This window comes from Chinchilla lanigera, unplaced genomic scaffold (assembly GCF_000276665.1).
Source record: "Chinchilla lanigera isolate Chin_1 unplaced genomic scaffold, ChiLan1.0 scaffold00112, whole genome shotgun sequence".
Classification (NCBI taxonomy): domain Eukaryota; kingdom Metazoa; phylum Chordata; class Mammalia; order Rodentia; family Chinchillidae; genus Chinchilla; species Chinchilla lanigera.
The window spans coordinates 4,039,819-4,066,393 of record NW_004955513.1 but is presented as its reverse complement, the minus strand read 5'-3'; the positions used below and the strand labels follow the sequence as shown (position 1 = coordinate 4,066,393).

Below are 26,575 nucleotides of genomic sequence, written 5' to 3'. Positions count from 1 at the left end.
AGCGTCGGCTTCCGGAGAAGGTGCGATGTCTGGGGCCGTGGGTGGTGGCACGGAGCAGACACTTGGCAAGGCTCATGCTGGACGGGGTCCGTTCCGCAGACTGGCCTCCCTCCACTCCGTGCTCAGAGCCACAGCCGCCTCCACTGTGCACAGCCTGCAGTCACCAAGCGCCTCCACAAGCCACCGCGGGGAACGACGTGCCATCAGCAGCAACACCTGGGGACCTGGGCGGCCACAAGTCCCAGGAAGAGCAGGGGGATGAGGTCACGGCAGGAGGGTGTGTGCGCAGGAGGCTGGGGGAACAGAGGCCGTGAGAGGTTGGCCGCCTGAGCACCCGCGTCCCCGCTTCCACCTGGTCCTTGCACACTGCAGGGGATCAAGCTTGGCAGCTGGAGCCTTTGTCCCCAGAGCCACCTCTCACTATGCCCAGGGGGCAGGGCCATCCAGGGCCTGGGGGCTGCAGGTCTGGGACACATACCCGGTGCCCGTGGACTGGCTTCAGAGTTGGAGGCCCACACGGACCCCTCTGTACCTCCCGCCCTCGTGGCCTGGTCCAGCGGGATGGCAGGCCCGGGACCTTGAGGGGCGGAGGCAGCCTTACCGTCTTTGGGGAGCACGGCCGCCTCCCTGCTGAGCTGCAGTGCGGCGCTGGTGTCCATGAACTCTCTCAGGTTCAGGAAGCTGGGGATGTGCTGTCTGTCTGCAGTGTGCCAGGTCACAGCAGAGTCACCCTCCTGGCATCGGGGCTGCACCCTGACTCCACCCAGACCTGCTACTGCCATCCCGGCCCTGGGCCATTTCCAAGGCGTGAGGCTTGGGACCCAGGTTGCGGTGCCAGGCAAGCACTTGGGAGGCCCCTCCACTGGCCTGGTCCCTCTGAATCCTCGGGGCCTGTGCCCGGCTGCTGTGTCCTGAATGTGCCCACCCGGGCACAGGGACAGAGACCAGACCCCCTCTGCCCTCTTACAGGGCTGCCCTGGCCACTGCATCCTAAGCTTGGGGCCAGAAGTGGGTTTGGTTACTTCCTCACACCTGCCTGTCCAGGAAGGACCCCTGCCACGCCTCCTCCTCATCCCTGTCCTGTCCCACTGCCACCTCCTGGCTTCTGTCATCCAGGACGGGAACCTATGTTTCCCGGTCCAGCATCATGCTGGGCAGCCAGCGTCCACACAGAGCGCAGCCCACACTGCAGTCCCAGGTCCTGGCCGGCCTCTGGTCACCCCTGCCGTGGCTGCCCCTGGCCCCCACCCTGTGGTCTCGACTTCCCTTTCCCCTCTGACCATTACCCTCCCCACTAGCCACAGGCCACTGCTCGCCTTCGGCTCCGTCCTCCCCATTGTGCGCCCTCTGGCCATCACGGGCCCTCGCCTCTGTGTCCCGGGCCTCCTGCCCTCTCCGGTACCCACCCTGCACCCTGCCTGCCACCCGCACTGACTCCAGGGTCCCTGATGGTGTCACTCACGGAAGAGCAGCAGGTTCTTGTAGATGCGGGTGGCACGGCCCAGGCGGAGGAACACCAGGCCGTAGCTGTAGTCGGTGGACAGCACGTGGAAGCCCATCATGCCCTTCACTGCAAAGGAGCCGGCACTACCACGATGCTGGATCTGGGGCCCTCACGCCCAGCTGGCACCAGGCACCCGGAGTCTCCTGCACCGGCCTCCTGGTCAGCCCACCCAGGACAGTGTGGGCGGCTGTGGGCCAGAGCTAGCCTGATGCCCTGGCCCTGTGTCCACCCTGCCTGCCACACACTACGGGGTGTCCTGTCCAGTTCCCACGCTCCCCACCTGGGCCCCACATACGGGTGTTCCTGAACACGGCCTTCTTCTTATCCTTCCTCAGGGTCACCTCCTGGGACTGGCAGCCCCGAGACCTGGGGAATGGGCCGGGAGCTGGAGGTTGGGCCCCATTTACCCGCAGCCACCCAGCCCCATAGCATGTCTTGGTGCCGACTCCACCACCCTCAGCCCCATGGGGCTCGAGGATAGGGCCGTGGATGAGACTGAGGCTGCCGGTTTGGACCTGGAGGTTCTGTTGTTCTGGAATGTTCCAGCATGGACGGGGGCCTGCCCCACAGCAGGATGGAACAATTCAGGCCCTGCTCCCACTGGACTCCCCTGGGCAGCTGGCGCCTCTCCCAAACCCGTCCTTTGGTGTAGGGTTGGCAGAGGCGGGGTGACCGTGGAGCCCTACACTGCCCACCCCTCTCCCCTGAACAGTCTGCAGAGGCTCAGGGACCCCTGCTTGCGTCCCCTCACCGGCTAAAGGCGATGGCCACCTGCAGCCGGCCTGCACTATGCACCTTCACCACGGCTGCCCCCAGCTTCCTCTTGTCTCTGGCCGGCAGGAAGCCCGGGGCGTCGGTGGCCACAGCAAGAATGTACCAGAACCCTGAGAACTGGGGAGCAGAAGGCTGGTGTCAGAGCCTCCTTGTGGTCCTCCCAGACTCCTGCTGGAGGGCTCAGCGGACATGGCCTTTCCTGAGGCCCAGCCCATGACCCTGCCTGCAGGAGGGCACAGCCCTGCCCAGCCCCGGCCGCCCATGCCAGGTGCAGGAGAGGCTGATGTGGCTGCTCAGGGACAAGGAGGACGCTAAGCTGTGGGCAGCAGCAGGTTGGAGCGCCCACCCACCTCACAGGCCAGGTCCTCCTAGCTGGGGCCTCCGGGGGCCCAGGCCCCCCACCGCCTCCCCTGCCCTCTCGCCCCTGGTGCTTCCTGCCGTAGACTGAGGGCTCAGGCTCTGTGCGTGGGAGTGCTGCCGCCATGGCTGCCCAGCCCGGACCCTCTGCCCGCGTGTTCTCACCCCCACTGTCCTGGGGGCCACGCCTGCCACATTTCTGAGTTCTGGTCACCGCCCCTCCGCGGCAGCTCTCGGCCCCTCACCTTGCCTCTCATCAGGCTTTCGGCCTCAGAGCCCAGGCGGCAGCCCCTGGCCTGGCTGAGCTGAGCCCGCTTCTTCTGCTGGGCACACCGCCACCCTGCCCCCGGCCTCTGGTCCTTCACAGCCCTGTGCCCGCACAGGCAGCAGTGGGTACGTGGCTCACCTTGCCCCAGTGGAGGTTGTGGGACTCCTTGGGGGGGCTCTCCTGTGGCTGGAACCCTGTGGCCAGGGCCAGGGTCAGGGCCAGGGCCAGGCTGGGCAGCAGCCCCATCCTCACCGCCCTCAGCCAAGGTGAGGCCCAGGCGCTGCACTTATATCTCCGTCCCGCCTGCTGTGGGCATCCATCCTGCCCAGGCGTTGAGCCAGAGGAAGTCTGTGGGTGGGCAGGACCCGGTGGAGGCGGCAGGTGTGGCCTGGGCTCTGCGCCTCTCCCGACAGCTGGCCTGGCACTTGGCCCTCAGCACGGCCATCGCTGGCCGCTGAGCACGCGGCCTGTGTGGAGGCCCTGAAGATGCCGCCATCGTGTTCCCGGAGGCCACACTGAGGTCCCAGTGTCCCTCACTGCTGTGGGCCTGGGGTCACCCCCTGTCCTGTGTGTGTTGTCATGGCACTGGGCCACCTTCCTGGCAGTGGTACCGGGCCTCCCTCCATCCCAGCCCCCAGGAGAGAGACAAAGGGCCAGGCGCCCGGCAATGTGAGTCTCTGGCAGGTGCGCCATGGGAGCCGCCAGGGGCCTTCATCTTCCTGAGGCCGCAGTGCCTGAGCAGGTGCCCAGGGACAGGTGGGAGGGACGTGTGTGCCTGTGTGTGCCCACGTGTCCACAGATGCCGGTGGTGCACACGTGCGCACAGTGCGTTCCCAGCCTTGAGGACGGGCTTCCAGGTGCACTTGCCCCTCCTCGTGTGAGCCGTGGTCGACCCTGCCCACTTCCGGCCCCGCTGTCCCCTTCCTGGGCCCAGGAGGACCCTCAGGCTCAGGCCCTTGGGGCCCTGACTCCCCAAGCTGGAAGGAGCCAGAGCCCCAGACAGAGGAGGCCAAGCCTGGGTGCGGGCAGTGCCCCCCTGCGGGGCCATGCATGGTCACCCTGACACCCAGCACGGGTTCTGGTGGACACCGGGACTGGCCTCCTGGTTCAGCGCCAGCCCACCGTTGTCCTGTCCCCAGGCTCCTGCCCCAGCCCCGCCAGGTCAGTGCCCGCCTGCCCGGGTCCCTGCGGGAGAAGTGGCTCCGTCCCCAGCCCCAGAGGACCGGGACGCAGGCGCAGCGAGGTCTCGGGTCCCAGACCCGGCTCTGCGGCCTCCTCGGCCTCCAGCGGCACCCCTGGCCCCGGCACCTGCCTTCCAGCTGCACTTCCACCTGCCTTCCCTCAGCACTACCCCCACTACCCCCGCACCTGCCTTCCAGCTCCCCTGCCCGCCTGCACACACGGCCAGGCCCAGTCTGGAGGCACAGGGCAGGTTTGCTGTGGAGTCTTTTTATTCCGGGTCCAGAGAGGCCGCGGGAGCGGCCAGCCCTACACCAGCTCCTCCCCGGCCAGGACGCTGCGGTGCCTTCACTGCTGTGCTCACGGCCCATCCCAGCTCGTCCTGCAGCCATTGAGAAGCAACTGGGCTACTCGTGTCCAGCCTGTCCCTCAGCACCTATGGACAGGCCAGGGACCTCGGCTGGGCTCCCGTGGGTGTCTGGGCATGCATGAAGGACACGAGGTCCACACTGTCTGAGAAGAGGCCTCTCTCACCCTCAGGATGGGCACCGAGCTGGACAAAGTCAGATCCTTTAATTTAAGGCAGAGGAACAGGGCTGACTCTGGCCCTGCCGATGAGGAGCAGAAGGCACTACAGGGCCGGGCTCCCCCAGGGTCCCCGCCGGCCCTGCCTAGGGACACCCCTGCGTCCTCGTACTCACAGGGGTTCTGAACACCCATCCCGAGTCCTGCCGCTGCAGCTCCACCACGCTCTGGCTGCAGCCGTCCGGCCTGGGAACGCAGAGGCCCAGCACTCAGCTCAACGCAGGGCCACAAGGGGACATAGGTGCGTGGGAGTCTGCTAGTGGCTGGCAGTCAGGGAGGCCACCGAGAGAATCATCTCCCGCCAGTGCCCCTGGTCTCCGGAAGCCCTGCTCTGGGATGAGAGCAACATGCCTTGGCTGTACTAATTTTTTATTTAAACACTGTGACTTGAGCACACCTCACACTCTTGCAAGCTGGGCCCCCCTCCCCTCACAGCCTGTTCTGCTCTGAGCCCATCGATGTGCATTTGTGATTCTGGCAGATGCTGCCAATGTCGCCTCTCTGGTGACACACACTGGGGATGGCCAGCTCCTTGTGCTGGCGCCTATGCTGGCTGTTTCCTTGGGGTCCTTTGCCATCTGCACCCCAAACACAAACCCCAGTATCAGTCCCTACATGCCTTTCCCTCAGTCTGAAAGCTACGGAAGTCCTGGTACTGACGGGTCCCTCAGGGGCCCAGTGACCATCTGTTGAAACATCGACTTTCCCGTGTTTCCACTGCCCTGTGGGTCCTGGCCCAGTGTGGGCCTGTGGTGTCCCCAGGTGCCAAAGGTCCGGGCTTGGGCGCTGGATTCCCCAGGAGCTCACCCAACCCCACAGCACTTGTAGCCTGGTGTTTGTACAAGCCACAGATGCAGAACCCCACTCAACCCGGGGCTGGCTATGTGGATGGAGGGGCTGCACTGGCTCCCGAAGGCAGCGCTCGAAGAGGAGGGTGCTGCTTCTATCTGGGCCCCATCCGTCTCGGGGGCCCCCAGCCTCCCTGCGCAGCCACCTGCCAGGTGGAAAGCGCTGGCTGAGCCACCCCAGCCTGTGACAGGCCCTGGTCCTTTCCCCTAGAAGGGATACTGGTGCCAACGCCACCACCTCCCCGACCAAGGTCCCCACCACCACCATGGGCCTGCCCTGCACGTTGCCCATTGGTCAAGGCCAGCCGAGCCCATGTGGCCAGTGTGGCACACAGCCTTGGTGACCTCATCCCCATGGAGTTCATTCTATGACAGAACCAGGGCCCATGGGTCCACATGAAGGACCCACTTGAGCTCGTCCCTCAGAAAGGACCCAGAGAGAAGGGGCTGCAGCACAGATAGATGGCCCAGTCAACTGAGGACCAGGAAGCAGCGGGCCCAGTGCCCAGGGACACAGAGGGCAGAGGCAGGTGGAAGCGTGTGGTGTGGGGCTGAGCCAGAGAGAAGGGACGGGGGGGGGGGGCGCATAGTCAGGAGTAGAGTCCTCAGGCTGGACGGGTGGACACGGTCACTGAGGAAGCCTCTGCCGGGCTGGACTGGGTGCTGCCGCTCACCCCAGCGAGAGGACAGCAGCTTGAGCCCGTTCTCTGCGCTGAGCGTCACCACCACACCCTCCACGCTCCTCGTGTCCTTTTCCAGCATGAAACCCTTCTCATGGGAGGCCGCGGCGAGGATGTACCAGGACCCCAGCAGCTGCATGGAGGCAGGTAGCAGAGAGGTCCCGGCTGTCCTCCCAGGGCATCCTCGCTGCCGGGGAGTCCCAGGCCCTCGTGCAGCCCCCTATCCCTGATGCTGGTCTGGCCTCGCCATGGGGGACCCAGGAGCTGTGTGGCCTCCCAGGAGGGGCCTGGCACCCCAGGTCCGCCCTGCTGGCCAGAGGGGTCACCTGCTTGGGATCCAGTCTCCCCAGCCATACCACCTGGGCCCTGAGCAAGGACACCAAAGCCAGGAGAGTGGTCAGCTGGGCCACCCCCATCCTGCTGGAGGTCTAGGTGCTGCTCCACAGCCAGGACCTGCCCTGCTCCAGGCAGGAACCATTTTTATGGCTCTGTCCGCCGCCACGTGGGCGGCCTCTAACCAGACGGTGGCCTGGCCGCTCTTCTTGCAAAGCGGTGGAATGAGCCCAGGGGCACTCATTACGCAGTGGTGGCCCTGTGCCCAGCTCTGACCCACAGCAGAGTCCCTGCCAGGTAGCCACAGGGCTCATCCCTGCTTTTCTCTGCACTTCCTCAACTAAGTTCCCAGAAAAGGCATCCTACACTAGCCATTGCAGCCCGTCCTAGGTGGGTGCTACCCAGGCCCACCCTGGGAAGTCCCTGGCAAGCTCTGCAGGGTCAAACACAGCCAAGCCCATGGCCGGTGCAGTGGTCAGGGGGAAGGGCCTGAGATCTGTTCCAGTCATTAAACACCTACCTGACATCTCTGACTCCCACGCCTTCCCTGCTGCCGAGACCCCACAACTGGTACCCTGGACAGACCGTCCTGTTCCTTCCGCCCCATTGCACCCGCCCACCCTCCAGCTGGTTCCGGTCCTGTGGCCCCAGCTCTCCGGAGCCCTGGCTTACCTATGCCCCCCAGGACTCTGCAGCCTGGGTATGCAGATGCCAGGTCATGGGTGCCCCTACCAGAGAGGACTGAGTCTGAGCCTGCAAAGTGAGGGAAGCGGGCTGAGGTCTGAAGACCTCAGCCAGTATGGCCCGGCCTTGCTCATCTACCACTGAGCACATGAGCTAGCTTCCCGTGGGGATTGACAGGGTGGGTGCCACAGCAAGCAGAGACACAGGAGCAGCAGGCACTGCTTTCCTCAGTGTCACAGCTGCCTAGGCATACCGTACAGGACAAAGGCTATGCCACTGCCTCCCAGCCCAGCCCAGCCCAGGCTGGCCCGCAGGGCCCACAGGTTCAAGAGGGAGATGGGAGTTCAGGGGGCAGCTGGCACTTCTGCTCACCCGCCTCATACACCAGCCTGTCCCAACAACCGAGGGTACACACCTATAAAAAGCCCCACGAACTCTGCTATGAACATCATGCTGAAGAACTGAGAGCTCAACCCACCGTGTACCCAAACCCAAGTTGTAATTCTGCTGGTGTTCTGTCGCCTGTTGGCCTGGCCTGCCCCACCCCAGTGGGCAGCTGTCCAGTGGCTCCTGCTGCACAGCCCCCAACCAGGCTGCAGGAGTGCAGCGAGGGCATCTTGGCTGAAAGAAAAGCCTTCCAAACAAAGCTTCAGCGCCAAAATAGAAGCGAGAACTTCTGAGGAGCAGATAGGTATTTTTAAAGGGCTCTTGGCAGGGGCAGGCAGTGCTGGGGATTGAACCCAGGGCCCTGTGCATGCCAGAAAGTCCTCTACCATTGAGCTCCACCCCAGCCCTAATGCTAGAACTTCTCAAGTGCCAGGAAGAACATTTTCTAGCAACTGAGGTGCTCCCCATGGAAAAGACACAGGCAAGCCTCAGGGTGCTCAGCCCCAGGATGGGTACACCCTGGGAAGGTGGCTGAGTGCTGTCCCTGGTAACGAAGTCCCAAACTCCTTATGGACGGAGAATGCTGATGGGGCCCGGACTGGGCAAAGGACGGCAGGCCTGGCTGTCTTGCGCCGAAGCAGGGTGTGGCATGCCACAGGAGCAGCTCATGACTGCTGAGGAAGGGGGTCTGGCTGTCCCGTGGCCCTCTCTGGGTCCTGCAGCCGAAGCAGGGCCTCCATCTGCCTGCGCTTCTCCTTGGCCCGGTTGATGGTGATCCGGAAGAGCCTGCAGTAGAGGTGGACGGATGAGGGCGAGTCGTCGTTGCCAGGGATGGGGTAGGTGATGAGGCAGGGGTTGCAGTTGGTATCCACGACGCCAACGGTGGGGATGTTCATCTTGGCCGCATCTCTGACAGCCACATGGGGCTCGAAGACGTTGTTGAGCGTGTGCAGGAAGATGATGAGGTCCGGCAGGCGGACTGTGGGGCCAAAAAGCAGGGAGGCGTTGGTCAGCAGGCCACCCTTGAAGTACCGAGTGTGGGCGTACTCGCCACAGTCTTGGGCCATGTTCTCGATCAGGTGTGAGAACTGCCGGTTGCGGCTCACAAACAGGATGATGCCCTTGCGGTAGGCCACGTGGGCGGTGAAATTCAACGCCAGCTGGAGGTGCGAGGCGGTCTGCTCAAGGTCGATGATGTCCTGGTCCAGGCGGCTCCCAAAGATGTATGGTTCCATAAACCTGCCAGAGACCCCACCATGGAAAACGCAGTGAGGGTCCATGAGGTCCACTCCACCGGCCCCATGAGCCGCCCATCTTCCACCTCTTCTGGTGGGGGGCTCTGAAGCAGAACGAGCCCACTGAATGTCTCATGTGTACACACAACAACGCACACTGCCCAGCACGTCCTTTCAGCAGCCACCTTGGTCAGGCCCCTACGTGACTCCCCACTAGGTGGCCAGATCTCACAGCCCACAGGCTTGGAAGCTCCCTAGGTCTGTCTGTAAATTGCACCAATGGCTCCACCATGCTCCCGGCAGTTGCTGATGTAGCCTTGCCCCACACATCCCATCCCACCCCTCACTCTACCCCTGCTGTTCTACCTCTTCTGCGGCCCTATCACTCCCGTGGTCCACAGCCACCCTAGTCTCCCACTACCCGTCTAGTCCATTCTCCATGCAGCAGTGACCACACAGAAACATCTGATCAGGCACTACTGCCGTCCTCAGCTTAGAAGGCCCTGCAGGATGCAGTATGGGGCCACTTCACAGCTCCTCACGCTCTCACCTGTCTCTGAATCTGGGGAGCCTTCATCGGCTGGCAGATCTGACAAACACTAGCTAGCCTCATGCCGATTTGCTCAAAAGAATAAATGACTGCCCCTTGTGATAAGGCGGTACTAACAGGACCTGTATCAATGCAGGACCCTCTCCCCTGGGAACCACCACTGGGACACATCTGGCCAAGGGCCCGGCTACCTGTGCCGACAGCCAGCTTTATGTCCCAGGTGCACTCGGGCATCGAAGAGGCTTTTCATGGAAAACAGCTCCTTGACCTTGAAGAAGTCGGAGTGCCGGAGGGGCTCGTCCAGAAGCTTCCTTTGAGAATCTAGGGCATCAGGAGGAGAGTGCTGCGGTCTGCTACCACCTGCCCACCCCGAGACCAAATGTGTCCCATCACAGAGCTGCGGAGGGCAGGAGTCCAGCAGCAGTGGATGCCCAACTCCCCAGGAAAGACAGGAAAGCCACAGCAAACAGGGGTGGAGCCCGGTTCCGACAGGGCTGTGCTGGGGAAACCGGGCTGCTCCCTGCCCCCGGTGCCCTGGAAAGCGAGGAGAAGAGGAGAGGGGTCTAATGGGCTTCTACAATCTGTCTGGTCCTCACGACCACCGGGCACGGCACGCCACTCGGGTGTCCGGCCGGAAATGCCCTGCCAAGGGTCAACCAGGTGGACAGAGTGGAGCCCGGCGCTCACAGGTCCCTGGAGCCCTCTGTGGGCTCAGTGCCTCCGAGCACCAGGCCTGGGGCGACGCCCTGACGGCCACTGTCCCCCCACCGACCCGGGAGAATGCTGCGCGGGAGAATCCGCGGGCAACCGCGGATGTGGCCCCAGGGCAGGTCCCGGGGAGCCCCGCTTCGCCCCCACCCCAAGGCCGTTACCTCCGCCGCCCTCCGGCTCGCCGACTGCGGGGACCGCGGCGCCTCCGAGGGCCCTGTCGCTGGGCCACGCCGCGCCCGGGGCCGCCGTCCGCAGGAAACCGGGCCGGACACCTGCGGAGACAGCGTCTGCTGGGCTGCGCCCCCCTCGCCTTCCCGCCCTGTCCTCCCTGGCCGGGGCCTAGCGACCGCTCACCTGCGTTCAGCAGCCGGGTCAACGCGAACACGGAGGGCGCCATGGCGGGCGCGTGGACGGACGCCGAGCGACGGCTCCTCCCCGCCGGCCCAGAGTGACCGCCGCAGCTCGGGGCCACAGCGCCTCCTGCAGGCCGGGAGGACCGAGCCGGCGCTGAGTGGCTTCCCAGACCCCGCCCCTGCAAAGCCCCTCCCCTCCCTCAAAGCCCCGCCCACCCAAAGCCCGCCCACCTCCCCTCAAAGCCCCGCCCACCTCCCCGGGCCGGGGGGCTCCAGAAGCCCTACTGCTCAGTCAGCGTCAGATCCTCACTTGCCCAGTGCGCGGGGGGCACTGCAGACCCTCGGTTTCCTGTTCGGGACCCAAGGCCTTGGGCTGCATTTGCCCCGACGTCGCTTCCTGCTGTATTTTGGGACAGCCCTGCGGCTAACCCAGGGTCCGCGCAATGAGCTGGGAGCTGGGGGCTTCTCCACAGGACAGTCCTCCTCCTAACTCCTCGCCGTCCGGACCTGTCCAGCCCTCCTCATTCACTCGCCCCGAAGGTTCTAGACCTTCCAGGGGAGGGCCTGTGTCCCTTGGCGCTGTGCCATTAAGAACTGGCCCCTCGTCGGTCACGTGACGCTGTCGCCTAGCAACGAGAGCCACGCCGCAGCCTTTGCTTGGCTGAGCAGAGGCGAGATGTCCGAGGAAAACCCCGAGGAGCGCGCGGAGGCTGCGGCGCCCAAGGCCGAGGCGTGTCCGGAGAAAACCAGCGACTACTACCGCGTGAGCGAGCATCTGCCGGTCCGGTTCAACAACCCGGGGTGGTTTCGAGGCTACAGGTGAGGGAGATGGCGTGATCCGGGGTGCACGAAGAAGAGGGGTGCAGGGTAGCTGGCCCTGGTGCTGGGCGCGCAGGTAGGCCTGTGTCTGAGACCCCCACCGTCAAGGAACCCCAGGTTGCTGGCCGCAGGTCAGCCTGACGCTGTGGTGAGGCACGGAAGCTCTCCTGAAGCTGCCCCATGCGTGCGGGCTGGCGTCAGCCAGGGTCAGGAGTGGGGCGACCCCAAGTCCCAGGCCCAGTGCTGGTCCCAGCGCCGAGGTGTTGTGACCAGGTGAGTCTCCTCCCCCGATCCCGGACCCCTACCGGAACTGATCCGTGGTAGGTGGTCCCAGCGTGCAGTCATGGTTCCTTCTTTGTCTGTATTGGCGCAAGTATGGCTTGGCCACGCTGGCACTCAGAGGTAGAGGGACCTCTGGGATGGCAGGGTCTAGGGGCTGGGCTGTGGCTCCTAACAGTGTAACTCACGTGCCAAGGCCCTGCAGTGGCTGCTGAGGCTTGGATGTGCCCCGGGCTCTCATTAGGGTACTGGCCTGCCATGGAGGGAGCAAGGCCGGCGGCCAGCAGGGGAGGCTGGGGAGGCGGGCCTGCCAGGAGCAGGACGGTCAGCCCGCATGGGATGGGAGCCCACTCTGCCGTGCCACCAGCCTGGGCACAGCACTCTCCTGGGGACATCACCAGCAGAGCTCCACCGAGCAAATGCTTAAGGGCTGTGGTGCGGGCAGACTTAGGACAAACGGGTGGGAGAACGTGTGCATTTCTCCTCCACAGAGCCAAGGAGGCTGCCTCGGTGTACAGGACCAGTAACCAGGCTTATGGGAGCAGAGCACCCACAGTGCACGAGATGCCGGTATGTGCGGAGCGCAGGGGGTGGCTCATGGAAGGGGCGAACCCTGGAGCTGGGAAAGGGCAGCAGCGGGAAGGCAAGGGGTGGAGCCCGAGGACACCACTTCCAGTGTCACAGAGGGGAGGCACCTCAGTGCTGAGACAGGGCAGAGCAGGAGGAGAACACACGCATGTAGAAGTAAAATGTTTTGCAGAATGACAAAAGTGCGTGTAGACCTGCTTCTGTGTGACTCTCACTTCCGAGCGCACCGCCACACACAGCCTTCGCACGTGCACACAGCTCTCACATGGGCGCACAACCCGCAACCCACAGCCTTCACACATGCACATGACCGTTTCTCTCAACCCGAGGCAGCCAGCTTTGAGGAAGATAAATGACGGCCACCTTCTCTCTGAATTAAACTTTCTTTTATGAGCTACTCCCATGTGACCGAGGGGCAGCACCTGTTGAGGGCCGTGGTCGCAGACATGGGCGCACCAGTGGGCATGGGCTCTGGGTGCCCCTGCAGACTGAGCTCACACCCCAAGGCAGCCTTCCTCCCCTCCCCGTAGGTGCAGGGGACACACCACTTGGGCCAACATAGTACCCCAGGCTGTTAGGGCCATTCAATTTGGGGTGACAATGTTGTCGGGGGTTCCCTCAAATATTCATCATTTTGAAAAATTCGGTGATTGGTATTTAGTTGTGTTGTGTGATAGAAGTCTTATTTATCAGAAAAATTTCTGGTGGGCTACGGGGTGTAGCTCAGTGGTACAGCTCTTGTCTAGATGTGAGGGGGGCCCTCTAGATTCAGTCCCCTACAGTGGTACACACACACACACACACACACACACACACACATGCACGTGCACATGCATACAGGACTGACATTTCTGGAGTCACTCTCCCAGAATTAAGGGATTCTCCTGATCCTTCCCTGGGGATCAGACATTTTTATGAAATAGCAGACTCACTGACTAAAATGGGTCCAGATGTTTCTGTTTTCCAGATGTTTCCACAAAACATCTCTTTAGGTAGAGTGGGGGGGTCTGTATTCAGCGGTGTTAGCTGGCAAGGGCAGGTGAGACATGGGGGTATCAGAGACAGGTTTTGGGGAGGTTCTTCTTGCTGCTTACGTATCTTACCTGGAGTTGGCTGTTTAGTTTCTTGACCAAATGTGGATGCTGGACTCCAGGAGCAGCTGTTGGCTGGGAAAAGTAGATCTAGGGGTCACCCCAGGTCTGACCCCCAGGTTCATGCTCACCCTCAGGCTCAGGTGTGGGAAGGCCACACCCGCCTGGGCCTGGCGCGTCTTTTCTGTCCATGGAGTGGTGAGAGAAGGTGCTGCTAATAGTTATTCCTGAGTGACAGGCATCAGTTGGGATGGTCGGGGGCAAATTAGGTCATCTTACCCATCCTGGTGTCTCAGATTCCTAAGAATGGAGATGGTTTTCTGTTTTTTTTTTTTCTTTTTTATTGCAAATTCTTATTTTTCTTCCCAGTGTACCCAGCCGTTGTTCAAGAGGATCATCATGCATCATTAACCCTAGTGTTTCCTTTCTCTTCCAGAAAGTATTTCACTCAAGTTCAAGTAAGTTTTCCAGACAGCTCTCAGCTAGTGGAATGTTCCGGGATAATACGTTCAATGTCTGCATGGAGAAGAGCCTCGTGACGGGCCCAGACAACTACATCACCCCCTATGACAGGCTTAACTTCCACCCCAGTTACAACGTCAGCAGACCGTCCATCTGCGACTAGGGGCGAGGCACCCCTCCCGGAGTCTTCTCTAGGCTCTGCCTTCGCGATTTGCCCCATTGTAGAGGTACACATTTCACTGCTTTCTCTGAAAATATTTTTCTCCTGGAATAGAACAGTATGCAAACACTGTATTGTTGCGTTATACTTTCCCTGTTTTACATCTAAGATGCACACAGGAAAGAGATGTTAATGGCTTGACTTTCCATTACAAATGTTGTCTGGCCTGAATGCCCAGCTTTCCTGAAATTTGGGTTCTAGCACCATGACCACGGCCTAGAAGCAGGGGCTGCGCAGTGACCTCCTGTGTTGGAATCTGGGAGCCACTGCTATACGTGGGACCCATTCCCCCAGCTGGAACCTGCACTGACATGCAGGGCCCCCCTCAGGACATGGGGTGTTCCACTGAGATGTGTGACAGGGTACAGGAAAAGCAGGTACCTTGTCAGCAGAGCCCAAGAAGGTGGCACTGGCTGTGGTCTATTCGAGGTACAGATGGGTAGTGACAAGTGTATGTCCTCCAGCCCCAAACTGTGTGGGGACAGAAAGGACGCACGAGGCTGACCAATGCCAGCCGCCATGGTGATGTGCACGTGGAGTGGGGTTATCTTATTTTAAAATCGCAATAAAAGTTTGAAAGAAGGTATGCGAGGAATAATGAATAATTTTCTTAGATGGGGCAATAACTCCACGAAGTGGATTTTCATCTCTGGGTAGCACTAAGTCAGTGTGCGCCATGAGCCCCAAGGTCATCAACAGCAAGACATACATCTGTAACAGGATATAGCTTTCAGACATAGATTTTTTTTTTTTTTAACTCCATGAGAGTAAGGTGTACTCATAGGAAATTTGGAAAGTATTGAAAGTAGAAAAAAAAAAGAAGTCATTCTTCTATGCCATCATTAATACCTTGTGTACAGAGATTTTTCTCCAGGGATCCTACTCTCTTGTGAATTAGGGAGGAAATTAACCGTCTCCCCTGGTTATTTCTCCAGTATAAACTCAGTGCTGCCATTAATGCACGCGAGTAATCATTTGGCAGCAGTTTGGGATGGAAATGATTTCCAGAGAAAATCAATAGAGCTAATATAAAAGATACAGAGCTGAGCTTGAAGCCAAGATCTATGTACTGTCTTTCTTTTGAGCCAGAAAACCTGTAGTCCACACATCAAACTGCAGAAAAATTCCTGCAGTCCTTAAACATATCAAAATGCTTGTGAGCCTTCGGTGTTTAGCTTCACTGAAATAAAAGGAGGAAAAAGGGCTCAGGACCCGGTCTCACAGTGCTGAAAAGACGGGGCTCCGCCACAGTGACTCCAAACAGCGGGGTGGCAGCTCTTGGTTCAGCAGTGCCGTCGGCCAGATGACGGTTTTTTTCTCCAGGTGGGAACAGCTGAGCTCCTGCTGTCCTGCTGGTCCGAGCGCCCCATCATGCTGAACAGAGTCCCTAGGCCCAGGCTGCGGTACCAGCAGGGGCTGGGCCAGGAGCGCCCATCTGCACATAAGACATGCGGCTGCCCAGGGGCCGAGCTCACCACAGGCTTTCTGGGGTTTCGGGATGCGGGCCTCGTGGTGGCGTGCTGGAACTCCTCCATTGCTCATGCTGTTTCTGTACCAGCTGCAGCTGCACGGATGCGAAGTTAGGCTCCGTAGGAGTCTCGAGCATCAGGAAAAGTACAAGCCTCAAATATTTTGGATGTAACCCTTGTGCCTACCTTCGTCTGTTTTTTTAATGTTTATTTATTTATTTATTTATTTGGTTTTTTTTTTTCTGGTACCGGGAATCGAACTCATGACCTCGCGCTTGCCAGGCAGGCGCTGTGCCGCTGAGCTAAATCCCCAGCCCCATGCCTTCGTCTGTTTTCTAAGGCTAAATCACAATACTCAGGCTGGGTAATTTAGAAGAGGTTTACTTGGTTCTCACTTCTGGAGGTGGGAGGTCCCCGTGCCTGGTACTGACCACTGCTCAGCACCTGGCAAGGGCCTCCCTGCTGCGTCCTGGCATGGTGGGGGCACGGCAGGTGAGACTAGGCAAGTGGACTAGCGTGGGTCTCTCTGCCTCTTCTTAGGAAACTACTAACGCCATCCTGAGGCCACACCCTCAATGAGACCAGGCCCTAAGGCTCCACCTCCAGGCCCAGTAACAGATGCATTGAGGACATTTCCAACACATGAACTTGGGGTTGCATTCAAGCCACAGCGCTGTCCATCTTCCTGGAATTCAGTGACCATGTTTCCCTATCCTCCTGCGGCCATCCTGGGCTCTGAACCCTCCCTGGGGGTGGGCTGGGTCGGAGGCTCAAGGCTGCCAGCCCTGGCCCCAGAGACGAAGCCTAAGTTTCTTCAGTGGCAGAGGAGCTGTGGTGATTAGAAGTCTCAGGACCTGCATCTTCTAACAGATTTCCAGCCTGAGATCTTTGAGAGAAAAATGAGTTCAGATGAACTGATCTAATCGAGGGCTGCAAGAGCCTGCTTTGTTTGTGAGCACAGCATACAAAACAGATGGCTAGGAACATAACAGGGAAATGGGGTGTGACCCCGCCCCTTACCCACTTGTTATGGTCTCCTAATCTTAAAGCCTCCAGGGAAAGGTGGTGGACACACCGAGGGCGAGGAGTCAGTTCTCCCGGACATCAGAGCAGAGCAGGGATGCAGCGATTTCTGCGCCCCTCTCCGCTGCACGTGTGAATGGACCCTTGCTTTGTTTGGCCTTTTTGTTCCACTTGGAAATTAAAATTTGGACAAAACTATTTCACATCACTTTACTAATCACTTAATTTAGCTGTTGGGTTGGTTCAAAACCAGTCACTCCTTAATCTTTTTTTGGGGGGGGGAGCACACCAGGATTAGAACTCAGGACCTCACACTTGCCAGGCAGGTGCTGAAGTTATTCCTTAATCTAAAAGTACATTTTCATTTACGTTTCTCTGTTTTCTCCTCTGGTAACCTTTTATCTTGTAATTTTCTTTTTTCTTCCGGTACCAGGAATCGAACTCACGACCTTGTGCTTGCCAGGCAGGCGCTTTCCTGCTGAGCTAAATCCCCAGCCCCTTAGCTTGTAATCATAGTCAATTAGAATAAATGGTTTCAAATGTATAGTAAAAAATGTTGATATTAATAAAAATCTTCTGTATTCAGTGTACAAATACCAGAAGCCTCAAAGATTTTGCAAATAGTGGAATATCCATCTCTATACACACACACACACACACACACACACACACACACACACACACGGTATAAACCTAGCTCTGATTCTCATCCCCATGGTGGGTTTTATGCTGGCTTTTCCCCTCAAACTGCTTTCCATTAATGGGGTAGGGGATGGAGATCAAAAGGCACAGAAGTTGCCTTTTGTTTTTATATGAGCATACACTTACTATTTCTGTGAGCAGATTTAAGGTACATACATTATTGTCTTATTTTCCAATGCAAATCTCAGTTGGAAAACCTGCTGTCTGAGCCACGTAAAGGGTAACTTCCTCGCAGGAAGTCACCCAGGAAGGCCCATCCCAAAGGACCAGACACCTCTTACAATCAGGCCTCCCGCTCCCTATTCTTGGCATTAAATGAAGTGGAGCCCCGCCTGCCCTCCCGAGCCTCACCTCTGGGTCGTGACAGTGGCAGCCTTGCCAGGAGCTTGAGGAGATAGCATGCAGTGTATGGAAGGACTCTGACAGAGTGGGCGCACGCCTATTCAGGTCGCGGCTGTGTGGATGCTGTGATACGGGTGCACCTCCCTCCCCACCAGATTCGGCAGAGGTGCCACGAGAGGGCTGCAAACATACAGATGTTGTCAGACCCCTCCCATGCGAAGAAACCCGCTGGGCACAGCTGACCTTGTCGTCGGCCCTAAACCCAGCAGGAGGCTGAGGTCTCAGCTCTGGCCGGAGTTGACCTAATGTGTAAGTTGTGGACACAAACATTCTCAGGCCACGTGGCAGGCAGGCGGTGCCGGGCATGGGCATGCCAGTTTGTGAAAACAGCAATCAGAATCCCTGTCCACTGATGCAGAAAGTTAGTTACTGCTGAACGCAGGAAAAGAGAAGGTTTGGGGTCCCACAGGGCACCTAGTGGACCACTGTCAGGAGGGCTATCGGGTCAGCCTCTCCCTCCCAGGTGATAGCAAAGCCTGACCTGAGGCATTGGCGAGGGTGTCCCCGGCAGCTGCAGAGTGACCACCAGGAGGTCCCATCAGTGACACGCACCTTGTCTCAAACTGAAACTGCCACATCCCTGGGCTTTGGCGGGTTGTCCTTGATGATGGGCCTTGCTGCAGCCTGCACTGCTCTGGGGGGCCTTCGTGCAGGGGACCAGCAACTTGGGAGGACCAGGTAACAGGTCCATTGGTTTGAGGGGGACTGGAGAAGTGGCCTCTGCAGGCCGGGCGAGGGGACGGGCACCGAGAGGCCCTGGGCACTAAGCTTGCTGTGCTGCACACTGCAGCTCCCCCTTTGCCCCCAGTCACAGGGGCCCAGATGACCTGGGGTATCAGACCCTGCACAGGCTGGACTGCTCGTGTGGTCAGGGTGGACAGACTACATAAGCAGATTTGTGGGTAGAGCTGGATTTATTCATTAAAAAAACCAGTTCTTATGTACAAAACAAGCTGATTTTTTTTTTTGCAAGGGTTAAAAGCACTCTTTAAAAAATTAAAGTTACATCATGGATTACATAGAACTGTTTTTCTTCCCAGAAGCACTTAAGTGAACAAATATGCCACAAGGAAGCTGTCACAGTACATCAAGACGGCTCAGGAGAGGGAAGGGACAGCGAAGGGACAGCAGGTCTTATTCCTCACAGCTCCGGCCTAGCAGACGTGCACTGTGGACAGCAGGGGGCGTGTGTCCGCGTTTGGGCTGAGAACAGAGTTACCCTGGGGGTGCACAGGCTTACAAAATCCACTCCCACCTTAGAACACCCACCAAACTCAGTTACAAAGTAGAGCACGCCTCGGCTGAACGTCCACACTGAACGTCCACACTGAACTGCAACACTCGAGGTGAGTGACACTCACAGCGCAGACGTTGTGACCACCAGTGTCCAGAGTGGCTCTGTCCCCAGAGAAGCCACGGGTACCTCAGTGCCTCTGAGCAGAAGGCCAGGAAGTCAGAGACAGGAACACCAAGGACAACAGCTGCCGCCTGGGGGGTGGCAGGGGCCCTTCGGGCTCTGCCCCAAGGAAGCAGCCACAGAAAGCCACATCCCCAACTGGGCTCAGGTCCTGGGTGAGGCCTGTCCCCCATCGGGCTCTCCATCAGCCGTCAGCGGTGGCCAAGGCATTTGGGGACCACGCACCTAAGAGCTGTGCTTATTCACGCATGTGCACAAATCGGGAACAGGACAGTTACGACATGCGCGCTGCTACCTCTCAGAACCACGACTAGGATGGAGAGCGGCGGAGGGTCTCTGGCGAGGAGCGGTCTGTTGAGATGCTCGAGTCATCCCAGGGTGCTCACTCTGCAGCTGGGCCAGAGCCCGGCCTGGCCGTCCTGTGACCTGCTCACCAGTCACCAGATGACTCGACCCGGCGGCACGCTCTCTGCCCGTTGTGCTTTTGAGGGCTGTGGCTGTGGTTTTCAGAGGAAGTGCTCTGGCTGCTGGGCACCAGGGCGTCCTTCAGGACTGTCCCAGGAGCTTTCCTGGTCCGGGACAGAGCAGCCGCCTCCTTCCAGGGTTAGGTTCCACACCGGCAAATAGCCCGTAAGAATCAGGCTTAGTCTTGGGCCCTCGTGGTGACATAACCACCAAATATTTGCTCATCGACAACTCATAGGCTGAACACAGAAAACTGAAATTACAATATTGAACAACAGTATTTTTCAAAAATATTTTTACAGCACTTTAAATATTTTACAAAAAGCTACAAAAATCATATGTACCAGGATACGTCCGTTAAATAGAAACATCCATTTCATGTTAGTTTACATATATACAGGGCTTCCATGTGTAAGGAACTCTGGTTTTTCCTCTGTGACTTCGAGTATCACCCACACACACATACACACATGCACACACACAGATACACGCACATGTACACCCGCTGCTGCACGCCAGTGTGACCAGAGCCAGACACCTATCACAACTTGAGGACTTTGCCCTTCACCATAGAGCTGCCGCCACCGTCCTCCACAGAGGTGTCACTGAATTCGCTGGCATCACTGCCCAAGGCCTCCTGGTCCTGGTCATCCCTGTCAGTGACCCTGTGTGGATACCTCAGGTCTAAAATGTTCTCCTCCGAGCCTGAGTTCTTCCTGTTATGCAAACCGAGCCCGGCCTGGGCCTTCCTGCTGGGCCAGTGCCCGCCGTCCTTTGTGAGCAGGTGCGGGCTTCCAAACACAGGGCCATGGCTGGCCGGGGTCTCTCTGAAGGCGGAGAAGGAGGGTCCCTGCAGAGGCAGGCCCAGGGGGGCACTGAGGAGCCCGGCTTGGGTGCCCCCCCAGGGGGTGCTCTTCCCAAAGTTAAACAGCTGGGTGGATAGCAGGGAAGAGAAACCTGGGAAGGTCGGGCCCTTCCTGGGGTCCGAGGAGAGGCTGGGTGGGCCCCTGGCCTGTACCTCGGCTGCCCTCTCTCTCTCAGCCCCAAGGCCCCCTGTCCATGCTGAGCCTCGACTGTCCGAGTTCAGTGCCCATGGGCTGGGCAGCCTGTTCTGGTGGGCAAGGTCGCCCCAGGGGAGAGACAGGTCGACCTGGAGTCCCAGGCCAGGGGTCACCAAGCTCTGGCTCCCATAGTTCACAGGAAAGTTTCCGCCGGTGCTTCTGGCCTCAGCGGCTGCTCTGGCACAGCTGGGCAGCTGACCGAACATGCTTTCCGAAGTGGCAGGCTCAGCCCCTCGTGGGCTCTGGTCTTTGTGGACGTAAACATTTCTCCGGCTCGCCAGGGAGCCTTTGGCAGAGACAGTCCCACGGGTGCTCCTGGGCAGCGCTGGCTCACTTCCACTCAGAACAGCAGGGGCACGAGGGGTGCTCTCCAAGCGGGGGGTGCCCTTCCCGCCTGGCACGAAGAGGCTGGCAGTGCCCTGCAGCCCAGCTCTTTCTGCAGCCCTTGGCCCTTCCATAGGCTGAGGGGCCCCCCTGGCCCTCTGGCTCCGCGTGCACACCCCATGCTGCAGGGCGGGGGCCAGCTCTTTCCTGCACAGCACCTCCGGCCTCGCCGGACCCTCTGTTCCCAGAGCAGTGGGGGTTGCTCCTTGCATTTCGGAAATGCTCACTGACTCTTTGGCCTTTTCTGCCAAAAACTTCTGAATTTCCAGTTCTATGCTGTCGTCACTGTCCACCGAACTGTCCTCAGACAGGGAGCTGGTGCTGTGGGCCGAGCAGTCAGCGTCCGGAGCCCCCGTCTCCCTGGAGAACAGAGGCCGCTCTGGGCCCCTCCCCCACGAGAAGGTGGGGGTCGAATCCTCCTCCCCCAGGCTGGCTGGCTTTATGCTCTCCACTGTGCGGCTGGAGACACCTGGCAGTCTCCGCCGAGGGCCAGCCCTGCTGTCCTGGCCGGACTTAGACAGGCAGCTCCTCAGCACCCGAGGGCCTCTGTCTTCCCAGTGTCCAGGGAGGCCACGCAGTTGGTCCACGGACCGTGTCTCGGTGGTGCTGAACCTGACTTTCTTCTTGCAGGCGGCTCGGGGGTCCCTGCCCCTCTTCTTGAGCTTCCGCTTGGATCGTAACAGGTCCTTGATGGCTGTGTCCAGGTCCGCATCGCTGTCCAGTGAGCTGCTCTTATCCTCTGAACTCTCTTTCTCGCCAACACTCTGTCCTTCTTCTGCCTTCCCGGCACCCCTAGGGCCTGGAGTCAGGGGCGAGTCACTAAGCCCAACTGTCCAGGGTGGCATAGGCTGGGCCCTGGCCTCACTCTCCCTTCCTGGCACCTCCCTGGCTTCTCCCTGGCTGGGTGGGTCCCGCATATCCTGGCTGGGCTGAGCCCGGCTCTGGCCGTGGTCACCATCCTGGGCGCTTTCTCTCACCTCCCTTGTTTTCTTGGTTGTGGACGGCCTCACGGCGTTGCTGCCTCCTCTCCGTTTCCTTTTGCAGCTTGGGGACAGGTCTGATGTTTTATTGGACGGAGGGGCCTTGGGGTCGCTGGCCTGGCTGTTGGGGCCAGGCAGCAGCAGCGGGCCCTGCGTGGGCAGAGGGCAGCCCTCGGCTCTGGCCAGCACACTCCCAGATTGCGCCTTGAGAGCCAGAAATGTCCGGATTTCCTGCTCAATGCTGTCGTCACTGTCCACGGAGCTGCTGTCACCGTCGAAGCGGGAAGGCACGTCCGGGGAAGGCAAGCGTGGGCTCGCAGAGGGAGGCCTGTCGCTGCCCTCCACAGGGGCCGGCAGGATGGTTTTGGAAATGTCCAGGATTGCTTCGGCACATATCAGCTCAGCGGAGGTATCTGCCCGGCAGGACACCCGTTCCACACACTCGCTCCTGGCGATGGAGTTTACTGGAGGTGCAGAGGCTTTGGCGTCCTTCAGAAGCTTAGAGGAGTGGTCCGGGTCAAGGACCCCAGGCCCAGGGTCCACAGCTTTCAGGGCTGCTGGCTTTTTCTTGCTTGGTGCTCTCCGGTGGGTTTCAGGCAAGGCACTTTTCATGCCACTGCCTGTGCTACCTGCAGGGAGGTCGGGCGCCATCTCCTCTCTGAGCTGGGTTCTCAGCAGCGGGTCCCCGCTGGCCTCCTTCCTGGTCTTCTCCAGCTGGTAGAGCTGGATGGCCTCCTCGATGCCGTCGTCACTGCTGGAGTCCGATGCCTCGTGCACCAGGGCTGGGCTCCTCGCCTGCCTGCCCCTCCGCCCGGCACCTGCGCCCTTCCTCACCCCACCTTTACTCTGTGCTGCTTCTGCTTTGGGGACAGCCGGCTTTGTGCTGCCCGTGGTCTCTGGCTCGGGGATGACCTTAGGCCTCAGGCTCCTGGGCTGGGAGCTCATCTTCGCTAACCGGGGAGGCTTGCGGAAGACAAACTCCTTGGTGGTTCCCCTCAGGTCCTGCCGAGGGACGACCTTGATGGGAGGCTCTTTGTTGGATTTTGCTCTGGCTGCACTTTTGTTTGGGTCTGGGTTTTTGTCCATAGATGTATCACATCTGGGACTCTCATGTTGTCTTTTCTTGTGCAGAAACTGTTCGATCTCTGCCCGGATGCTCTGTTCGAAGGAGTCCTCGCTGCTCACACTGACGGGGGAAGCAGAGCCCTGGTCCTCGCTGGCCCCCACGGAGCTGCCAGAAACACTGCCTGACACAGGGGCAAGTTTTGGGGGACCCAGGGCAGGTGGGGTGCTGCTGTGGGGAGGCTCCAGTTTGCATCTGCTGCTCCCAGCCGAGGCCCTGCCAGGCGGGGTGCCCCCAGACCCAGGCTGTGTGGCCCCGCTCCTGGCCTTCAGGTACTCCTGGATGGCCTCCTCGATGTCCCGGTCCACAGAGTCATCGCTGTCTGAGTCCAGCACCAGGGGGCCCAGGTCTGCAGCTGCCTCCTCCCCTGGGGGGTCACAACGGTCAGCAAGGCCACAGGCGGTGAATGCAGGGGGCTGCTCTTTGCACATGGAGGGGCTGGGGGCCAGCCTGGCATCGCGGCACCTCTCTGCCTTCTGGCTTCTCTGTGCAGGGCGCTCATCGCTCATGCCCAGGGGCACTGCGTCGTGCTGCTGCAGCGTGCTGATGATCATCTGCACCTTGGCGCTCACCGCGGCTCTGGCGACGTCCTCTTTCGATTCCGAGAAGCACCCAGGAAACCTAAAGCTCCCAGGTGGGCTGAAGGCCTCCCATTTGGACTGGAGCGCGACCACTGGAGGGGTGTTCATGAGAAACATCCTAGCGGGTGTGGCAGGCGCGCAGGGAAGCACTGCTTTATTTTCTGGCCCTTTTCATATCCTGGGAAGAGAGAAAGCACAGTACATGACATGTCTAAGGAACCAGACACATCAGCAAGCGTCACGTACGGCCATGGAGAAGCAGGCTCCCTGGGCTACACCACATCCAGGGGTCCTGGTGTCCTTGCACAAGCTACCCATGCTTCCTGGGCCTCAGTTTCCTCTGCTGTGAAAGGACTTCCTCCCTCTGAAGGAAGCCCAGTGTTCCAATCCTAGGTGCTGTGCCCATATTGAGCACAGTTGCCCCTTCACAGCCCTTCCTGTCCCCCTCTGAGCTTGCATCTTCTCCGTGAGAGGAGAATAGAGGCTTTCTTTACTTCCAAAGGTTGTTGGGAGGAGCCAACTAGACAGAGCCTGCAAACGCTTCTCTGCACGTGAAAAAGAGCGGCTGTTAGCAAATCCAGGGTAAGTGCGACTTCACAGATGGCTTCGTTACTGAGGCGACCAGGGTGCTTCTGGAACAAAACTTGCATGATTTAAGCAACTCAAAACTTATTTCCCCAAGCATCCTCCGCAGCCACTTTGACAAGGCCTTTGTATGTGAAAATGTCAATGGGACCATGTCATTATTTTAATCTAACAAGCATAGAAGTTGCCCCAGACACTGTCGCATGCCCTTGGTATCCTGTGGTTTCCATTTGGGAATTTTACTATGAAGATGGGGTCACAGCTGGCCCTTCCAGGAAAGGCCTGAGAACCACCACTTAGAGAGGGGGCACAACGTGGATGGCACACGGTCAAAGAAAAATGCCAGTTACACTGTGCACCTGTTAATTCTCCACAGACTCCTCCAAAGTCCATCCTGCTACCCCCTTGAATTGGGAGTGCAGTGCCGTTCAGATGTAAGAGAGCACCCCAAGGCTGACAATGCAGAGAACTAGAGCTCCCCCTCAATCATGGGGCCAGCGAGGTTGCCGCCATCCTAAACCTCAGTGGCTGAGTGGGACCTTGCGGAGCCCCGGCTGGGGGGTCTGGCCTTCACACCAGGAGCTTCCTTCGTGACAAACACTGGATCTGGTGTTTGCATGGCTCACTCCTGTCCTGGAAAGGTGGGGCTGGCCACCTAAGCAGACGCGTTGAAATGGTGGAGCCAGTGCCTAAATGCAGGGCAACACATTCACAAGCAACCGTGCTCAGAAAGTGAAGTTAAAATGTAAGAATTCACTGCCACTACTTGTAATTCTCTTCTGTCCCGGCTCACATTCCAACAGGCTGTGGGGAGGAGGTCTTCACTGCTCTGCTCACACGCTTCCGAAGAATCCTATGCCAGCTTCCAGATAGGTTTTGACTACTGGAGTCAGAGAGAATGACAGACACCGACTCAGAGACCAAAGCTGCAGTTCATAAATGTTTCCCAGGAAAGAGAAAGACCTGTCATTAACATAACATCTCAAAATTAAATTATGGAAGGACTTATCCCGAGACCAAGTTCTATACGTTAATCACAGCTCATTTGCAACTCTTCTGGGGTCTACAGCGGAGGTGCTAGGCAGAGGGACTGTGTACGCCAGCTACCATTCCTCAAACTCTCCATCTCCTGCAGCCCTGCTTCCCCATCACATCACCTTCCCCAAAGATGCCCACGGGAACAGAGCAGCTGGGGACCAACAGGATAGGGTGGCCTCTTTCACAGGCTAGGGAACCCCGTGCCCACCGTGCTGTGGGCATTATTCAAACTGCCAGGACGAAATTACAGAAATTACAAAACATTCCTGTGAGCCTCGGGCTGTAAAGGGTCTAAGCCAAGAACGCTAATTCCTTGAACAGCAGTGTTCCTTCCAACAATGGGCCCAGGAGGAGCTGTACACGCAGAGCTTTCTGGAGATCATCTTGTCCCCATGAACCTCCTTTACAGCTTCTAAGTGGCTACAGGGCTGGCCTTCTCATGAACAGCTTTGTCCAGCTATGCAGTTCAAGAATGAGGTTACAGAAAATAGAAAAAAAAAAAAATCACGGAGGGAGGGTGCCCCAGAGACAGCCTGGGGCTTAAAACAGTCCATCAGAAAAGTCACCCTGGAAACTCCCCAGAACTGTACTGAGACAGAAGTGTGTCCGAAGCCACAGGACCGGGCTTCCCAAAGTTTCTCCCTGCACCCCCCGTGGGTTCCGAGGTCCGGTCCTCAGGGTGGCTGGGGGGACTCCCAGCATCTGCCCCCTAAAGCTGAGGCGGAGGAGGGGGGAACGGGAGCATCCTCAGTCTAAACACCCACACAGGCAAAGAACACCTCCAAGCTCTAGCCCCTCCTCACAGTCCGACTTCCAGAAAAGCCCCAAACATTTATTCCCTTCAAAACAGGTTCAGCTTGAGTCCTTACCTCCCAGGTGGAGGTTTTCCCTAGGGTTAGGGGAGGCAGTGTCTGCATGCCAGGGAGGAGCCCCGCTCCAGCAGGGGCGGGCAGTAGGAGGCCCCCTCTCCAGCCAACCTGAAGTGGGCGTGGGCTGGGTTAAGTCCCAGGCCGGCTAGAAGTGGTGATTTAACAAGCCTGCAAACCCCAACTGCCCCAAGCCTGCAAAACTACGGTGGTGTCCCCATGCGCTCCAGGAACCGGGCCGCCCCTGCCCTTGCGCCCCAAGCTAGCTGATCCTTAGGGGGCCCGGATCTGCACACTGGTCCCCAGCCGAGTAATCGCCAACACCTCCCCAGGCAGCTGGCCAGGCCTCCCCGCGGGTCTGCGCCCTGGAGCGATTTTCTGGGATCCCTGGCCCGGAAGCCCCGCCTGGCGCAGGGCGCGCACGCAGCCCCGAGGCCGGCCAGGCCTTCAGCCCTAACCGGAGGGCAGCGGCCGCCAGGACCAGGATCGCCGTTCCCGCCCGGGCCTCACCTGCGCCTCACCTGGAGCCCGGCCGCCGGCTCTCGGGGCGCCCAGGAAAGGCGGGCGCGGGA

General features: G+C 59.3%; 5 protein-coding genes across 10 annotated transcripts; 1 reads left to right on the top strand and 4 right to left on the bottom strand.

Annotated features, from left to right (window-relative positions):
- Positions 1-233: 233 nt before the first annotated feature.
- Positions 234-3,149, bottom strand: Lcn10 (lipocalin 10). The gene is made up of 6 exons (XM_005408481.2): positions 3,042-3,149; positions 2,256-2,395; positions 1,800-1,870; positions 1,463-1,570; positions 602-700; positions 234-293 (listed from the first exon to the last, which is right to left on the bottom strand). The coding sequence occupies exons 1-6, from the start codon at positions 3,147-3,149 to the stop codon at positions 265-267; spliced, it is 555 nt and encodes a 184-aa protein (XP_005408538.1). The 3' UTR covers positions 234-264.
- A 1,230-nt stretch (positions 3,150-4,379) lies between these two features.
- On the bottom strand, positions 4,380-7,598 carry LOC102030226 (epididymal-specific lipocalin-6-like). The gene is made up of 2 exons (XM_005408480.2): positions 6,522-7,598; positions 4,380-6,328 (listed from the first exon to the last, which is right to left on the bottom strand). Exons 1-2 carry the CDS (start codon positions 6,609-6,611, stop codon positions 5,987-5,989), a joined length of 432 nt encoding a protein of 143 aa, XP_005408537.1. The 5' UTR covers positions 6,612-7,598; the 3' UTR covers positions 4,380-5,986.
- Positions 7,599-7,886: 288 nt separating this feature from the next.
- On the bottom strand, positions 7,887-10,580 carry Mrps2 (mitochondrial ribosomal protein S2). The gene is made up of 4 exons (XM_005408479.2): positions 10,450-10,580; positions 10,257-10,367; positions 9,576-9,705; positions 7,887-8,838 (listed from the first exon to the last, which is right to left on the bottom strand). Exons 1-4 carry the CDS (start codon positions 10,490-10,492, stop codon positions 8,265-8,267), a joined length of 858 nt encoding a protein of 285 aa, XP_005408536.1. The 5' UTR covers positions 10,493-10,580; the 3' UTR covers positions 7,887-8,264.
- Positions 10,581-10,701: 121 nt separating this feature from the next.
- On the top strand, positions 10,702-18,630 carry LOC102027889 (chromosome unknown open reading frame, human C9orf116). 5 transcript variants are annotated; one of them, XR_001231745.1, is made up of 4 exons: positions 10,703-11,267; positions 12,038-12,116; positions 13,662-13,914; positions 18,544-18,630. XR_001231745.1 is itself a non-coding variant. In XM_005408476.2 (3 exons), the coding sequence occupies exons 1-3, from the start codon at positions 11,125-11,127 to the stop codon at positions 13,762-13,764; spliced, it is 279 nt and encodes a 92-aa protein (XP_005408533.1). In that variant the 5' UTR covers positions 10,702-11,124. The 5 variants fall into 5 exon arrangements, 2 of the variants coding, with proteins under 2 accessions (XP_005408533.1, XP_013362160.1); XR_001231747.1 differs by lacking the exon at positions 18,544-18,630 and adding an exon at positions 15,917-16,597; XR_001231748.1 differs by lacking the exon at positions 18,544-18,630 and adding an exon at positions 15,231-15,586.
- Positions 18,631-19,911: 1,281 nt separating this feature from the next.
- Ppp1r26 (protein phosphatase 1, regulatory subunit 26) lies at positions 19,912-26,575 on the bottom strand. Of its 2 annotated transcripts, none has more exons than XM_005408478.2 (2): positions 26,514-26,575; positions 19,912-23,692 (listed from the first exon to the last, which is right to left on the bottom strand). In XM_005408478.2, the coding sequence occupies exon 2, from the start codon at positions 23,629-23,631 to the stop codon at positions 19,927-19,929; it is 3,705 nt and encodes a 1,234-aa protein (XP_005408535.1). In that variant the 5' UTR covers positions 23,632-23,692; positions 26,514-26,575; the 3' UTR covers positions 19,912-19,926. The 2 variants fall into 2 exon arrangements, with proteins under 2 accessions (XP_005408535.1, XP_005408534.1); XM_005408477.2 differs by having other exon boundaries at positions 26,525-26,575.